Raw genomic sequence first — 18,881 nt, forward strand, 5'->3', positions numbered from 1 at the left:
GAATAAAGGGAATATAACACACAACACTGAACGCACTCGGAAGCGTAAGAGGAAAAAGAAAAAAAGGATTGAATAATGGAGGTTATGATGATGGGAAAGGTGACAGTGGCGAAATGGTGAGGGGGAAAGGAAATGTAAACGCAAAATGAACTCATCATTTTGCAAAGCAGATGCATATCGTAAAGGAACAAAGAGCAATACAAATATGTATGGATATCAAAGAGAAATGGTAAAGGACATGAGCAAAGAGACATTACGTAAATGGGTGGAAATTATTCGTACATAGACGAGTAGAAGTCCTGAGTATGAGGAAGACAGATGCTGGAAAAAAGCTGGAAAAAAGCTGTAGTTATTGGGAAGTCCTTCAAAATTTTATAATTCAGCATGGATAGAAGCAAAATTACCTTTCTTTCTTGGATAAAAGCGATAATCAACAAGAAAGAGGACAAAGAGAAGAATATTATCTTTATACATATTCCCTCTAGGCAAGGGATGAGTTGTGTAGCTAGTGTTCGGTAAAGTCGGATAGACAGTTAGTCGAAAAATGTTGAAGATCTCTAAAGTATTGGTTCTATCCGGTTTAAATTTGGCAACATGGAAGAAGAGACAAGAAGTAATTTTGCAAGGCAGGATTAGTACAGCTTATGAGAGACTGGTCAGTAAGTATGAAAACATAAAAAAAAAATAAAAAGATATTTCGGAGCAGCACAAGAATTAAGATCAGGCATTGGCTTATGCAAGTGATACCTGAATATTAGAGGGTCAAAGGTCGAGGAACAACCAATGGGAATAATAAATAAGAGAGAGAGAGAGAGAGAGAGAGAGAGAGAGAGAGAGAGAGAGAGAGAGAGAGAGAGAGAGAGAGAGAGAGAGAGAGAGAGAGAGAGAGAGAGAGAGAGAGAGAGCTATAAATCATTGTAATTGTTCTCACCTCTCTCGTTCCTTCCTCTCGCTCATCACAAGATCATCGCTCTCTCATCTCACTTCCCAAGCAACTGCCGAGGCTTCCCACACTCCTCGGACCCAATAATTCCTCACTCACACGCGTAACTGCTCCCCCGCGTCTCATTTAATACATCTGTGTCTCCCGGTCTCTCTCAGTACCCCTACCTCAGCCGTACGCAACGCAACTACCCCTTCAAACTTGCACATTTTCGCCTACATAGATATAACCCGCTGCTTCTATCCCTTTCCCCTTAAAAGTCCTCCCAATCTTGCACCCGATGACTCACCCCTGCTGCCCCCGGTGTGCTGTGGTGCGATCTCTGCGTACTATAAGAATAAATTGTACTGGTCCAGTTTCTCCGGTTTCGGGGTTTATTATAACTCAATTTCTAGTCCCCGGTATTCCTCATCATTTAAGTTCTTGTGGTGTTTTTATTTTGCTTGCCTCTCCTGTATATATCTCTACTTGCATTACACTCCACCTGTTATCACCATTGTTAGGAATCAAGCTCGCATCGTCTTCCAAGATTTACCTCCTAATCGCTTTCTATGTTCATATCTGAGTGAATGACCTAACTCATCTTTTTTTTTTTATTATTTTAACTTATACACCACTGCGTCAATTAATAACATAAGCAGTACTTGCATGAACACGCCCTGCAGCTTTAAAGAAGACCAATATTTCCTTCATAAAGTATAAAGACGATCCTTCCATCAAAAAGTGTTTCCCCCCCCAAGACGCGCTAAGTCAGTGTGGTGTGATATTGACTTACCTCTCAGACGACCAACTTCTAGACACCCATCATAGCCTCTCACATCCTTACCGTGGCCCCTCTCCCTCCCCCTCCCCATCCCCTCCTTTACACGGCCGACGGAAATTAATGGAGGAGGTTGTGGAAAAGCCTTCATCAGTGGACTAGTAGATGATGACAACAACAACGACGACGACAACGATAATGATGATAATGACTCTCCTCCTGCACGTGTCAGCTGTCTTTGTACGTGGAAGCTTTATACCGCCACTAAACTAACGTCGCTTTAATCTATAAACCTTCAAACACCTGGCATGTAGCTACTCGTATTTTTATTAATCTTCTTGAGTGTCCTTCAGAAACCTGCCACACCACTCCTTCAGTACATACGCTTGCTGAACTGAGCTTCTTTCATTGCGCTACAACTCAGTCTCAATTAGTAAACCAGGTAATGTAAACCTCTCTTCTTGCTGCTCTTAGCGCGCTGTTATGATCGTCTTTTCTTAAAATTCAGAATGCTAAAAATAGAGAGAATATGGGTTGGTTGTTTTTTTTTTTTTACCTATTTTAAAAGATTATGGCACCAAAAGAGGTGTCCAAAAAGTTGCAAGTAATTATGGGAAACATGGTCAGGTAATGTAAAGGTGAAAGATTCCTTCGCAGTTTGGGTAGCCTCTGTTATCCTCACCAGCCACACTTTCGGAGCTTCTTATGAGTGTCATTTCGTCCTTGACACGAATAAGCGAATTCATCACCTACTTCACCACACAACTTTTCTTTCTTATTACTTCTGAGCATGTATTTATCTATTTACTTATTTCCTTTCTTTCTTTGTATTTTATTTATATATGTTATGGGTGTAAGGGAGACTGTCCAAGAATTAAACAAAAATATAGATAAAATCCCGTTTAATTGCCGTTTCCCGCAAGGTCGACAAGATGAGAGTAGAAAATAAAAATAAACGGTTTAAGCCAATTTAGTTCAGCTGTCTTTCACCTTTAGAAATTCCTACTAAATACCATCGATCTCGAGTTTCTTTTCATACCATTCTCTTTAGGATCTTCGACACCTCATTTATATCACCTTACATTCTCTTCAAGACTCATTTCACACGTTTAGTATCACACATTCTCTCCAGGGCTCAAAACATCTCACTTTAGCACTGTACATTATCTCCAAACTCTAAACCCTTCACTTCATCAACATTACGCCCTCTACTTCCACACTTCTACCACCTCTACTAATCTACTGCTAGTTTACACGAACGAAGCCCCACCAAAGTAAGCGCCTCGTCCCAGCCAGCGCCTCGTCCACAACCTACCAAACTCGTTGCTTAGCCTGATGCTCGGAGCAGTAAATCGCCTATCCAAGGTTATGTAGTGTGGGAGTGAACGCGTCCGGCCGGCGAGGAAATTAGGTCTGGGATGGAGGCAGCGGGTACAGGAAGAGAGAGGAAGGAGACGTGAAGCAAACGAATATGGAGTAAGAGGGAGGCGGAGAGAGACAGACGGGAGGAGAAGGAAGGGTGGTAAAAGTACAAGAAGGAGGAAAAACATGACAGTAACGAGGTGTGTGGACTGTCTCGGTTGAAATATGGCAGTTACCCCGTTTCCATTATTTTCTTTTTCGCCTGGGAAGAGGATGGAGGGGAGGAGGAGGGGTGGGGTGGGGGTTACTTGGAGGTAGCCAGGCTGGGAGAGCAGAAAAAATGGGGTGACAGAGGAGTGATGATCTGTTAGGGGTGAGGTCGCTGGGGTGAAGGGTGAGGCAGGACGAGGATAAAAGTAGGTGAGGGTCCAGAGGTGGTGCTGAAGGTTAGGGTGAGAGGAGAGAGGCGGAAGGGTGAAGAGGTGAGGGGTGGAAGGGTAAAAATGAGAGGTGAAGGAGGGTTATGGTATGTTGGTTCGCACTGCAGGGGTCACCAAAATAGTCCCTTACTGCAAGCCAATATATGTTGTTGCTTTGCGTTGAGAGAGAGAGAGAGAGAGAGAGAGAGAGAGAGAGAGAGAGAGAGAGAGAGAGAGAGAGAGAGAGAGAGAGAGAGAGAGAGAGAGAGAGAGAGAGAGAGAGACCCATTTCGAAAACAAAATGTATTATTCATGTTTTGTTTGTTTCATGTTACTCTTGCAATCTGGCATGGGCATTGCAGTCTGGCAGGCGCGCGCGCGCACACACACACACACACACACACACACACACACACACACACACACACACACGATACAGGTACTTTTTTTTTCTGATATAATTTCCCTTCTTTCCTGAGTTAATGATGAGGGTTCTGAATACTTCAAATCCTTCACATTTCTGGACTGTGTACCGGAGTCTTTTGAAAGTAGTAAGGGTGCAGCAGAGAAGTGTTTCAGAATATGGTCCTCCGTGTGTGTGTAAGGTGGGCGGCGCTGGTAAGGAGGTCTATGGCTTTGGCAGAGTGGATTCAGTAGATGTAGGAAATTTTAGTGTTTAGGATATGATGGATATGGGTTTTATTATTAAGTATTTAATTAAAGGTGGAGTTTTAAAACACCTCTAACGCTGAATTGCCTTTTCTTCTTGTATTCTTTTTTTTTTCTTTGTTGTTTTTCCAGTGATGGGAGAGACAATTCGTAGCTTTTCCTTCACTTACAATTTTTTTTTTTTTTAGTTCTTGTGTTTTTTCTCGTTGTGCATGAAAAAAAATCTACCACTACTGTTTCTACTACTACTACTACTTTTTTCCCCACGAATATTCTTTTGACTTCGAGCTTTCCATCCTTGTACATAAAAAGGACTACTACTACTACTACTACTACTACTACTACTACTACTACTACAACTACTACTACTACTAATACTACCAGCACTACCACCACCACCATAGCCATAATCTCCCACATTCTCGGGAACACTAACATTCCTGCACGTTCTCCCTCCACCACATTCACTCCCTCCTCCCTCTCCCCGCCATTTCTCTGCTATATCCTTGCAATATTTCCATTCCGTCCTTGACTTTTCCTTGGTAATCCTTTAAGACTGCTAACTTTTTCGGAGATTCAAATATCCTTCCTTCCCTCTCTCCTCTGTCCCTTGTTTCACTCTCCAACTCTTCCTTTCACTCTTCTTTTACTTCTGATTCCTTCCTCATCCCTCCCACTATCCCTCTCCTTTTCCTTTTCTTTATTTTCCTCCCTTCGTTCTCTTCTACTAATCTCCTTCCTCACCTCTCGTTCTCCCTCACTTCTTTCACTTCCTCTTCACTGTTCACTCCGTTTTACTAAGCTGGATTCGGCAAAAAAAAAAAAAAAAAATAAAATAATAATAATATTCCCTTTCAATCCTTCCTTCTCCGGTTAATACTTTCACTATCTGTCTTCACATATCCTCTTAAAATCACAAAATTCATCTGTTTTACATTTTCCCCCCTCCTTACATTTTTCTCTTGCCCTCCATTCACCTCCTTCCTTTGTAGTTCCTACTTCGTGTCCATCTTAACTTTTTTGCCGCCTCGTCCTCACCCTTCACACGTCACCAAGTCCATCTGAGGTCTTCTTTCTTCTCTTTCCTTTTCTTCTCCAGCGTCCTTCTCCTCTTATCGACAATTGCCTTCACTGACTATCACCTTTAAACAAGCTGCATACTAATACCGCACAGTCGAGAACTCACACACACACACACACACACACACACGCCAGCTCGACCTTGCGTCACACGTCATCACTCCGACACAATACGAGTGGTAGCTGTCCTTTACTGCTTGGCTCCAGGGGGATTTCTTTGTTACCATGGTAATTTTTTGCATTCAGTTGTACACTCGTCCCCCCATTCCCCCCATCCCCCGTCTCTCTCTGTCTCTCTCTCTCTCTCTCTCTCTCTCTCTCTCTCTCTCTCTCTCTCTCTCTCTCTCTCTCTCTCTCTCTCTCTCTCTCTCTCTCTCTCTCATGCAAGAAATTAACACTCCTTTTCCTGAGTACGCGTTGTTTGGCATTCCGCACCAAGGCAGAGAAGACAAGGTCACCCTGCTGGCCTCTTTTTCCTGCTCCAAATCCTGTCAGTCCACGGCTCTTTATTTTCTTTTCTCTGTGAGTGTGAAGGACACCAGCCAAAAACAACGAAAGCTAAGAAATAAAAAAAACTCACTATATTCCTTTAAAAAAGTAAATGAAGACTTGAATCGCTAAGATTAATAGCAAGTCAAATATTATTACATCGTAAACATTGATGAAAAACTGCGTGATATCTTAGCCCCGTGACAGTTAAACAAGGATGCCACATTAAATTGGAGAAAGTCAGTGAACCAGTACGTGAATCAGAGAAACTCGTTACAGGTACAGTTGTCACTAGCTCTATGAACTCAGAACAAGATCTTTTATCATGAAAACCTCTGGCGCAGAATGATGAGAATTCCCTGGACTGCTCGAGTTTCAAATAGAGTGGTGTTGACAAGAGCAGAGATAGAGAAACTGTTGATGAAAAGCATAAAGTGGAGGTCGTAAATCTTCGCTGGTCCTGAGAGAGAAATTGCTGACGGGGTAGAGTGGAGGGTACGAGAGCAGAAGGATGGTAGAGAATCAAGTATACAGAAGTAGTGTTGGATCAGTTCGTAGAGAAATATAGGGTAGTGGATATGATCCTATATTCTGAAATACTTTCGCACCGCACCCCGATTACCTTCAGAAGCCCCTAGATGAAGCTACATAGGTTTGTAAGGATGTTTTTACGGTTCCAGTGACAGATTAACAAGATTTCTACTTTTATAGAATCGGGAGAAACACTCTTGAGAACACAACTAATCACCTCTGTGGCCTTGGAAAATAGTCGTGGAGAGAGAGGAAAGCGTTTCAGAATACAAGACCTGGACATGTTTAGACCCCCCTTCACACGCGAAGAAACAAACATTAACTCTCCACTGAGGAACAAGATTGTGAAAGAAAACCATAAAATAATGACGAAAAAAGAAAAACTCTCTCCACTGAAGATAGCGAGTGAAATCCAGAAAAAAAAAAAAATGACAAAAAATATAAAACTTAGATTACAAAAAGTATAAATACATATGACTTGAGCGTTAACTCACTGAGGAAAAAAAATCTTTGTACACGTAACCTAAGAAATCTATGAACTAAGTGTTAATTTATTGGTCTTGTTTGTGAGTACAACCAAGAAAATACATAGTGAAACGAAGAAAAAGAAAAAAAAAAACTATCTAACAGTTGCGAATGAAATTCTGAAAATATAAAAAAAGTAAAAAAAAAAAATAAACTTAAAAATTATAAATATGATTATGTTAACAAGGAAACAATTGAGTTATTCTCCACTGGGGAACAAGATTGTAAACGGAAACCAGAAAGTAATGAAAAAATCTGTTAACGAAGAAACAATAGATTAATGCTTCACTGAGGAACAAAATTGCGAATGGAAACCAGAAAATAATGAAAAAAAGAAAAAAAAAATCTTAATGAAGAAACAATTGAGTGACGCTCCACTGAGAAACATGATTGATAAAGAAAATCCAAAAAATAGTGAAATAAGAAAGAAAATCCATTTGTTAACGAGGAAAAATTAAGTGTCTCTCCACTGAGGAACAAGATCTGTGAAAGGAAATAAGAAAAATAAATAAATAAATAAATAAACCCTTAAAAATATATACATTCGTAACATAAGATGCCTATGTACTGAGTGTTAATCAGGAGAAAACAAAAACAATAATAAATAATAAATGAAAAAATAATGAAAAAAAAAATCTTCATTAACTAAGAAGCCTAAATATTGAGCGATGCTCCTCTGAGGAACAAGACTGTGAGAAGAAATCAGAAAAAAAAATGAAAGGAAAAAAAAAGATCGAAATCCCGAAAAATCTGTGATTTGAGTGTTAATGCAAAGAGGAACAAGATTGTGAAAGGAAACCAGGAAAACCAGGAAAACCAGGAAAACCAGGAAAAAAAAAGAAGAAGGTTAAAAAATTCTATCTTTTAACGGTGGAGCATAACCACTGGCTCTCCTCTGAGGAACAATATTGTGAGTGAAATCTAGAAAACAATGACAAAATTAAATAAATTAATAAAATGTTGAAAAAAAATGTGAATAGTGTGTTAACTGAGGAACAAGTTCATGAGTGCAACTAAGAGAATAATAAAAAAAAATTTCTAACCATTAATTAAAGACAGTAAAGGCCTAAGCATTCAATGACTCTCCACTGAGGGACGAGATTGTACTAAAATTCAGAAAATAATGACAAAAAAGTAAAAAAAAAAAATAAAAAATCACAAAAAAAAAAATCTGTGGCCCAAGAAACAACGGAGTGATATTCCACTGAGGAACAAGATTGTGAATGGAAAACTGAGAAAAGAAAAAAAATGAATCATAAACATTGACTCTCCACTGACGACCAAGACTGTGATTGGAAAAAATAATGACAAGAAAATAAAAAAAAACAAAAAAACAAGCAGGTCTGTGAATGCAACCAAGAAAATAATGTGAAAAAACTTGTATCCAGTAGTTGTGAATGAAATCCAAAAAAAAAACAATGACAAAAAGTAAGAAAAAAAAAAAGCTTTAAAATCGCAGAAAGAAAAGGTCTGTTAGCGAATTAACAATCGAGCGATATTCCACTGAGGAGTAAGAATGTAAATGAAAACCAGAAAATAATGACAGAAATTAAATAAATAAATTAAAATTAATATTAACAAGTGAGTGATACTCTACCGTGGAATAAGATTGTGCCTGAGAGGAAATCTGCGAATAATGACGGAGAAAAAAAAAATTGTATTAAATAACCTAAGAAGCAAAGAAATTGAGTGTTAATCCACTGAGGAATATGATTGCGAAGGGGAACCAGAAAACAATAAAAAAAAAAAGATATCACTTACTGGAGAAGCATCAACATGACCTCTCCACTGAGGATTGTTAGTGAAATCAAGAATATAACAAAAACTAAATAGAAATTTAAAAATAAGAAAATAAATTTACATTTAATGACAAACCAAAAAAAGTTACAAAAAAAATTCTGTTAACAAGGAAACAATCAATAAAGCGACTGAAAAATTCTATCCAATAATGAAGAAACATTAATTAAGTGACTCTCCGTTGCAGAACAACATTGAGTGAAATAAAAAATAATAATGCCACAAAACAACAACAAAACAACAAAGAAACAACTGAGTGATATTCCACTGAGGAACAAGAATGTGAGAAGAAAAAAAAAGAATAAAGACAGATAAAACCCATAAAAAATAAACAAAACAAAAAAATTTGTGCCAAGGGATAACTCACCTAAGAATAAGTCAGTCAGTGCAACACGCAAGACGATGATGACAAAGTAAATGTGAAAAAAAAAAACTTACACTCGCTTATGAAGAAGTTGGTTGGTACTATCCTGTACTTATGCTGCTTCTTAAAACGTCTAACTTTCACATAATTGATCATTAGTACAATTTTAGTACAATTTTATATTAGTAGAATTCCGCATTTTTCTTACAGATAATAAAAATAAAATAAAGTTTAAAGTTTTCATATTGTTTCCTTCTGACCAGAGAGAACTGGTTATGGTATTGGCTTGAATGGGCACAGTAATCAGTGAGAGAGAGAGAGAGAGAGAGAGAGAGAGAGAGAGAGAGAGAGAGAGAGAGAGAGAGAGAGAGAGAGAGAGAGAGTGAGGAATAGGAGGGAGTGGGTCTCGTCTTGATGCCACGGATCGGTTCATATTTAGAGAATGAAGGCAGCTATTCTTGCCATTAGATTGTGTAAGGATCGCCACACTTTTTTTTTTATATCTCTACGGCCTCGAGTAGCCCAGTGGTATAAAGGTCGACTCGTTAGCAAGACTGAAAGTTCGACCCCAGCTTACACTGTCTTGGTTGTAAAGTCCATCAGGAGGCGTGTTACATTCTTGCTGGGCAAATTTTATTTATTTTTTTTCATATTTGCTCATCGTGAATGTCATTTGTTTTTTAAGTTGGATCGTCGTAAGGAAGATGTAAAGAAATAATGGATTTTCAATTACATGTATTAGCAGAATCATACATTGATACGTTAAACATTCGGAAACCAAATAGATGCGTAGGACGATACTGGCTTGTACAGAGGAGGAAGGAAATTTAGTAATACAGAAATTTAAGGAAATCATATAAGTACTTGTACTAGAGAAACGTATACAAAATAGGGAAATACATACGTACATACCAATCAGAATAATAATAAAAAAAAAATGAGTAAATAAACAGATAAATATAAGCAGTTACACTTAACTAGATCAATTATTATACGAACCAACAACAACAAACAACAACAACAACGACAACGACAACAACAATAACAACAATATCTAGAACAACAAATGATAATTACTAGGGCATATTTGACGCTGTCGGGACAAGACGCAGAGGTTTTAAGCAAAAGAAAGGATCTCTCTCTCTCTCTCTCTCTCTCTCTCTCTCTCTCTCTCTCTCTCTCTCTTCAAAAGTTTAGTACTTTAAAACGTGTATTATCTATATGAAATTTATATTAGTAATAATAACAATAATAATAATAATAATAATAATAATGATAATAACAATAATAATAATAATAATAATAATAATAATAATAATAATAATAATAATTATTATTATTATTATTATTATTATTACTATCATTATTATTATTATCATCATCATCATTACTAGTACTAGTAGTACTCGTAATAGTAGAAGTAATAGTAGTAAAGCACTAGTAGTACTAGCATTAGTAGTAAAAACAGTAGTAGCAGTAGTAGTACTATATAGTAACAGAAGCAGTAATATCAATAGTACTACTACTACTACTACTACTACTACTACTACTACTACTACTACTAGTAGTAGTAGTAGTAGTAGTAGTAGTAGTAGTAGTAGTAGTAGCGGTAGTAATAATAAAAAAAAGTATTATGAAAAATAATCATCATATAAGGTTGTTAATGATTGGATGACGCAATGCCTCGCAGGTTTTCTATTAATAGCGGCCAGAGAGGGACCACCTCCAGAGCCCCAACACGCTATGTGTACGTATTTCCCTGCCTGTGAACTCTACAAAATAAGAGAGGATGGAGATCCATTGAGGGTCTCGTCAAGTTAATCAATTAAAACTATGATGGGTTAAAACTTTTCACCTGAAGAATATAGTCCAACAAATGATTCTCAAGACTGCAGGACGAAAACACACACACACACACACACACACACACACACACACACACTCTCAGCCACTCTCTCTCTCTCTCTCTCTCTCTCTCTCTTCTCATAAGAACAAAAACTAGCTACAGCTAACAAGAGACGAGTTCATATCCTTGACAACTTAATCTGTAGCAACAACAACCTTTGCATCAGCGCAGAATTCCCACTGAAGAGCGAAGTGTGTGAGGACAGACTAGGGGTAAATAAGACGGTCATTATCAAAAAATGGATAAGGAAGAAATAACGCGAGTGTAATGTTGAAATCAGTTCCAACACTGAAACCTAATGAATTATGCAGTTTTTTTTATAATATAGAATGATGGAAGAACAATGGATAAGTATTTGAATAAAGTTTTCAAAATTGATCTTTAAACAGAAGCATTGTTGTGAAAAGCAAGAGGTGGGAGGAAGAGCCGCCCACGTTTTCACAAATCAAATACTGAGACAGGACAACACAACTTTGGCTTAAATTACTGTGACGCGTAACAAGGTAATCATAACTAACTTGAGACACACACACACACACACACACACACACACACACACACACACAGTTAATGTTGCTAATTAACATGCGTTTTTGTGCTGTTCAAGAAAGTCTTCGCAACAGTCCTTTCCCCCAATCTCTCTCTCTCTCTCTCTGTTTGCTGAAGGCTACTATATTGGACTCTATATAGCGCCTTAATTGTCAGCCGGTTCATCCCCACTGCAGCTGCTGTCGCTGCTGTTGTCCGCCGTCCCTCCTGCAGACACGTCACACAATGGACGTCTCGAGGGACACCAGCACTCGGTCCCTCTGTTGACTCGGCGAGACACACTACAGGCCGCGAGAGAGAGAGAGAGAGAGAGAGAGAGAGAGAGAGAGAGAGAGAGAGAGAGAGAGAGAGAGAGAGAGAGAGAGAGAGAGAGAGAGAGAGAGAGAGAGAGTGTAAGGGCGGATTTGATACTAAGACAGACAGGGACAAAGATAAGGACACACACACACACACACACACACACACACACACACGGATATTTAGACAAAGACACAAACATACACAAAGACGTTCAAATACCTTTAATCCGACTGAAAGACTCGACCTTGACCACCTAACAGTGTGTGTGTGTGTGTGTGTGTGTGTGTGTGATCAATGCTAAAAAAAAAAAGGAAAAAAAAACTCATAACCTTAAATCGAATTCAGACATACCGATAGGTAAGTACACATACACACAGAGATACAGATAGAGTTCATACAGCAGTTCAATCAGCAGGAGTTAATCACCAGTCTTAGGAACAATTTAATTATCATAATTAAATTGTTCTTAAGACTCCACGGTTCCTAAGCCCTTGTTGAGTGACATTTTCTTTTATGGCGCATAGTTTCCTCTGATAGTGAAAGCAAGTATACGTGTCTGATACCAAGACCGACGAAGGATGTTAAAGTTTTCTGTTTGTATACTCTCTCTTCATTTATATATTTGAAAGACTGCTAGGGAAGGTTGTAGTATTTCTAATCTTTCTATCTTTACACGTTCTGTTCATTTATATATTTGAAAGGCTACATAAAAGGGGAGGTATAGTTTCTCTAAGCCTTCCTTTGCTAATCCCGGCATTCAAGTCCTGCCAAAGTTCTTATGACTTTGGAATACTTGAAGGCTCCACAGAATCTTAAACTTTTCCTCTGCTAGTCTCCGCGTTCAGAGGAATGCAAAAATCGGTGGAAGCTTTCATTATATTCACAACTAATTGTGCGTTCATTGACAAGGCTTCCTTATAACTTTTTTTTTCTTTTTCTTTTCCTTCTTTCTAACTATTTAAGGTTATTTAGTGAAATACATTTGTTTCTCTTTACTTGTTTTAGTACTACTGCTACTACTACTACTATTATTATTATTTTATTGTTGTTGTAGTTATTGTTGTTGTTGTTGTTGTTGTTGTTGTAGTTGTCGTTGTTAATGTTGTGCTCGTCGTCGTCATTGTACAGTCTGTATATATATTGTACGAGTAGAACATAAAAAAGACCATGAAAAAATTTACTTAACATAATCCAAGGTCCCTTCGTCCACAATTGCTATTCTCATTATTATTATTATTATTATTATTATTATTATTATTATTATTATTATTATTATTATATTATTATTATTATTATTATTGTTATTATTATCATTATTAATATTATCAACATTATCATTTGTTACTTTATATATATATATATATATATATATATATATATATATATATATATATATATATATATATATATATATATATATATATATATATATATATATATATATATATATATATATATATATATATTCTTTTTCAGGCAGACGAGATTGAATGCATAAGCAATTTCTGCATTATTCAGCTTCTGCTGTATCTTTTCAATTTGTTTAATCAATTCTCTTTTAACGGCGTCTGTGGCCCCAAGCTCTCCAAAAGTAGGTTGGTTGCTTGCAACGTTTAGTTCCTGCTCTGGTAACATCTTCAGGCGAAGTGAGGAGATGGATGGATGGAAGGAGGAGAGACAGTTGGGGGAAAATAAAAAGTAAAATAGGGGCAAGATAATAGGTTGGGTTAAGTGACGAAGGAAAGTAGAAGGATAAAAGATGACGGGCAGCCGGTCATTGCTATATTTTATTATAATTCACTAGTGTAGCTATATTTTATTGGTATTTTTCATTATACATTAACACTGATGCTATGTCCCCTCAGGTCTCCTGTCCGTACCGCATGGTGCTGCCTCGCGCGGCTCACACCTAGCTGGTATCCCTCGTGAATTGTAGAAGGGACCGGAATCCAAACACCACCACAACTCAGGGCGCAGTGGTAGACGCTCAACCCGTCCCCCGCAGTCATACCGGGACATCTGAAGACGTCGCGGTATGACTACACCTCTCGCCTGGGGAGGGCAACGGCTGTGCTAACAAGGAAGGATGTCAGGTGAGTCGACCCGACGCCAGCTAACACGCAGGCATCCTCCCCTGACGACTCAGGGCGCGGAGGTACGGGGGGAGAGACTAAGAGAGAACACATACACTTGTATAGCTCTGTGATGTCCTCGTTGCGTATGATTTAGTGATTGTTTCTGTTATTAAAAGATGAGTGTAAACGATGATTCTTTAGTGTTTTATTTAGTGTATTCTGGATTAGGTACAGTCTGGTCCAGTATTTTAATGTGGCTTCTGAGACAAGAATGATAATTTATTTGTTGGTGATCTTACACTGAGTTTATATATGTATTGTCCTTGAGGATAGCTTTTAATTTTTTGTTTCACCTTATTTCCCCTAATATACAGAGTAATATTGATCGATAATATTTGATAGATAACATAATTCTGCTGTGGTTCAAGTATATGGATATTTTTCGCCATGTGCAAGTCGGAGTGCTTTATTTTGTATTCGTTGTAATTAATTTGTCAATTTGAAAGAACGTTTAGAGTGTAGGCTGGGTATGTTACGATTGGCACAACACACGCTTTCACGAGATGTAATTTGGTGTTTATGTCAAGTTTTTCAAATCTGTTAACAATGTTTGGCGCTAATGTGTCTTTTTGAGATATGTCTTTTATGTGTTTTTTGTAACCATACCTTCCAATAAGTGAGAACAATGAGAGCGCGTCCTTATACAGCAGTGTACTGGAAGGTGATTGGTCAATAGTGGTTCTGGCGCGTGAATAGGTGGCGGCTTTTCTTATTGGTAGGTTGTAGCTGTGGTTCTACGTGCTCTCTACTTTTGTGTGGGGAGTAATTATAGATCTTGTACTTGGATGTTCATGGATGGCTCTAAATCTAGTATGTAGAGTGCTTCCAGGAAAAGTAATCAGCGTGGGTCACTTTCACGATCTAAGATCTTAGTTCCTTCTTCTAGGTGATGTCGCTTCAAAGGTGTTTGTGTGTTGTGTACTATAATGGTTCTTTAGTGCTCTATTCTGTAGGTAGCATGTGAGGCGCCTAGACAGTTTTGTCCGTGTCATCCCGATTTAAAAGTGAGCTCCACAGCCCTCACTGGTGCAGGTGTGTTCGTAGATGACATGGTCTTCCTGTAGAGGTGTTTGGGTAGTGGTCTGGCGGTTCTTGATTAGCAGCTGTGATGTTTTCTTAGACTTGTAGTAGATAGTGAGGGCTATGGTGTTTTCTGTGTCTGTGGGTTTGACGATATTGTATGTAATGTTTTTTGATGACCCTTTCCTCAGTTTTGTACTCTGGGGACATATATAGGTAGAAGAGCTTAATGTGGTTCTGGTACCACCCACATCCAAGCCCCGCCAGCAACCAGAACCTTTCTTTTTCTTTTTAGAAAAGTGGGGTGAAGCGAAGTAAGAGTGGGGATAGAAGAAGGATATAGTGAGAAATATTGAAGTATAGTAAGAATTAACAGCTTACTATACTTCAATATTTCAGAACCACATGAAGCTCTTCTACCGCCAGCTACTCTTCTAGCCGACACGTTCTCACGCGCCAGAACCACTGCTGACCAATCACCTTTCAGCACGCCGCTATATAAGGGCGCGCACACACTGTTCTCACTTCGCCTAAAGATGTCCTCAGAACAGGAACGAAACGTTGCAAACAACCAACCTACTTTTGGATAGTGGTGGGCAGGAACCGATAACTCAAGTATTCAAGGAACCGGTTCCTTGGCGGGTGGAACCGTCGGAACCGGTTCCAGATGTCTAGTGCAGAGGTGTTTCATGTTAGATGTAAGTCCACTGCATTTCAGATTGTCTTTACAGCCTCAAGCATACGATGCAACATCAGACAACGTGTACTCTTTATAATTCCACACTGTAACTGATCTAGTTCGCTTCGATGTCATTGTTTTGTTAAATTGACTAGGTTTAAGCGTGATAAATCCTCCTCTAACCCTGCAAACTTAGATATAATCTCGATATGTAAACCTTTAACGCGCTGCCCTTGAAAAAAATCCTCGGTGCCTGAAAAAATGTTGCGTTATATTTCGAGACGGGAAGGATTACAGAACAATCAACAAATAAGATCTTTTATATATCTATGCAAATAAGGTTTTTATTTACTCATGAGGACAAAGGTCACAGTCTACCCTTTGTTTCGCGGTCTTAACTCTTTATGACGCGTCACCGGAAGTGCACCAATATATATATATATATATATATATATATATATATATATATATATATATATATATATATATATATATATATATATATATATATATATATATATATATATATATATATATATATATATATATATATATATATATATATATATATATATATATATATATATATATATATATATCCTATGTTATGCCGTCATAGGGTATCTAACAATCAAAGTACAAAACAAGATTATGCTTATTATCACACTAAATAGGTGCCTCCTATTGGCTAACATGAACGAAATATTTTCATATTATTCAGGCGATTTCTTTGAATACTAGACACAGGGACACTTCCTCATACTTGATTCTATTACAGTACTTCGTTCAGTGGTTACATACATATTTTAAACACTACATAAATGTTGTAACTCGAGCGTATCTGCCATCAGCACTCGTTTGGAACCGTCAAGGCGGAACCGGCTCCAAGACTCGGAACCGGTTTCTAGCAGTTCCTGGAGGAACCCTCGGAACCGGTTCCGGAATCGGTTCTCGCCCAGCTCTACCAACAATAAGAGAGCAGCAATGATGAGATCCTTATGGTCAATCTTGTTTTGGTGTGAGTGCGGGAGTGATGACTGACGGGCTGACATCACACCATCGCCCTGTGATGAAGCTCATCTCCTAAGCCAGGGGTTCAATACCTTTTTGTTCCTCTGTATCCCTTAGACATTTTTTTAGGTTCCTATGCACCTCTAAATAAATTAAGGATAAAAAAAATGAAATTGTCACTGTCAGTAGGACAGCCTGCTAGTCCAGACATTATCATGACAGATGTGTCTCAACTCTTGCATGCACACCTATTAGCATATTAATAGTAGAAGTAACATTAATCCTTACATGATCTCAATGTCACCAACCTAACACGCCTGGTCTGCCGAAGGACACATCTTTGTTAATTCCTTGCTCTTACGTGACCTCCACCAATATAGCTCGTCAAACACCACAGTTCACTTTTACATTTTCAAGTATTCGAAAGTACTCGTAAAATGGTCGAGAGTCCAAGTAAGAAAAAAGCAGGTGCATAATATTGTGCAATTTAGTATGAGTACATGTACCAACTTGGGTTCGAGCTTGATATTGATATGATATTTTCTTTCTTCTTTTGATTAATCTCAGATATTCTTGTCTTTTTTTTATTTATTTTCTTGTATTTCTTTATTTGTTTAATTATTTACTTATTTAATTTGCAACAAAGCTACGGCAACAGCGGTGGTGACGAGTAACGTTATCACACCTTCGCCAGCTGAGTGTCAGTAGGACTGAGTGACTCAGGCCGTTACCACTCCCCAATCTCGAGTCAGTACTATACACATCCCGTACCTGATCTTTTCAGGCCTAGTTCAGGTTGCGGCCACAGGAAGTTCTATAATAATGAAAATCAAATGTTATTCACTCTACCCTTGATATGATTTAAATTAAAGTTTTGCTTACTAAGATGAGGAAATTAGAAAAAAAAAAAAAATGTGCAATCTGCCGATTACAACACAGTGTATTGTTCAGTAGTGGTTATTCTCTGAGACCCAATGTATCCCCTGAAAAGTGCAAATGTACTCCTGGGGTTACATGTACCCAAGGTTGGGAACCCCTGTCCTAAGCAGACGACCGTCATGTTTGTGACGTCACAAACGGGGACGGGTGACGATGACGGGCTGGTGTGAACCGCGCCTTAAAGCTAAACTACCTCCGGACCTGTCTTGAATTTAAGTCTAGACTTGGGAAGTTAAGCACAAAATATCTAAGCTTAAAAGCTGGTCTGAGTCAGATCTCTATAATTAAGAATCTTTGTTAATTCGGCCACAGAGTTTTTGGCGCGCGGGAAGACGCCGCGAGTGTGGATGGCGGAGGCGCGGTTCACACCAGATCGTCACCATCACCCCCGTCCCCGTGCGTGACATCATAAACATGACTGCCGTCCGCTTCTGAGATGAGCTCCATCACAGGGCGACGGTGTCCGGTGGAAGAGATAATACGGCCATGTCAGAACCGGGACAATTATATTCTATTTAAGGATGACGTACATCATGGAGAATGATGTAATTTCCTGTCGGTCTTACCACCGACGCTCAACACACGCACACAGTGAGCCATGGCGAAAGTTCTGCCGCCGCCGTTGCTGCTACTGCCGCTGGTAATATTAAGTTCTGGAAGCCCCTCCAGACTAGTGCAAGCGAAGGACTGTACTGCTGGCAGTACAACCGTGCATGGAGGAAGAGAAACAGTAAACGATAGACCTGTTAAGAAAGGGGAAGCGAAACATGAGATGTTTGTGAAGGCTATGAGGGGCTTTAAGGGTGTCAGTCTTGAAGTGCATGAAGGGAATGGCCTTAAGGCTGCCTGGTTCCCTAAGGAGGATTGTTTTTCACATGATGGCAAGTGGCAACAAATACTGACAAAGACGGAAATAAAAGACAGCAAGACTACTATGACACTGAGGATTGCTGAATGTTGGATAACGTGCACGATAAACAGCTCTCTATCTAACCCTGACAGCTTCAGTGTTGTGGCTTATGGTCCTTCATCGTGGCTAAAAGAAACCCCAGAAGGTGATTGCGAGGTCAAGGCTTATAGTCGCACTGATGAAAAGAAACACACCTGCCAAGAACCTCGAACCTCAGTCATTGAGAACCTCCCCGATCCCGAGTCACTGACGAGCATACCGGTGTGGGCAATAATAGTGGCGGTGGTGTTAGCTGTGATAGTAGTGGGCGCGATAGTGGTCTATTGGAAGTGGAAGTCTGAGACATCACGTGAGTAATGCTGGTGTATGTGTGACTGATTTTATTAATATTTTACATTTTAATTACACTGTATTTAAGTGTTTTAATGTTTGAGTTGTTGCCAATAAACATTAATCTTGAAAAAAAAAAACTGTGTAATTAATTAATTAATTT

At 38.7% G+C, this 18,881-nt stretch overlaps 1 protein-coding gene across 4 annotated transcripts in view; it reads left to right on the forward strand.

Annotated features, from left to right (window-relative positions):
* Positions 1–18,881, forward strand: part of LOC135099555 (uncharacterized) — a 60,357-nt gene that overhangs the window by 38,409 nt on the left and 3,067 nt on the right. For 2 of the 4 annotated variants that reach the window (XR_010268121.1, XR_010268133.1), the window contains exons 5-6: positions 13,560–13,787; positions 18,481–18,737. Coding sequence is in view for 2 of the 4 variants with exons in the window: in XM_064001945.1 (XP_063858015.1) it covers positions 18,077–18,737 (661 nt within the window). In the remaining 2 variants the exon portion in view is untranslated. Of the gene's footprint in view, positions 1–13,559; positions 13,788–17,733; positions 18,738–18,881 lie in introns of those variants that run through there. The other 2 variants (XM_064001950.1, XM_064001945.1) reach the window with 2 other exon arrangements.

This window comes from Scylla paramamosain, chromosome 4, assembly GCF_035594125.1.
Source record: "Scylla paramamosain isolate STU-SP2022 chromosome 4, ASM3559412v1, whole genome shotgun sequence".
NCBI lineage: Eukaryota > Metazoa > Arthropoda > Malacostraca > Decapoda > Portunidae > Scylla > Scylla paramamosain.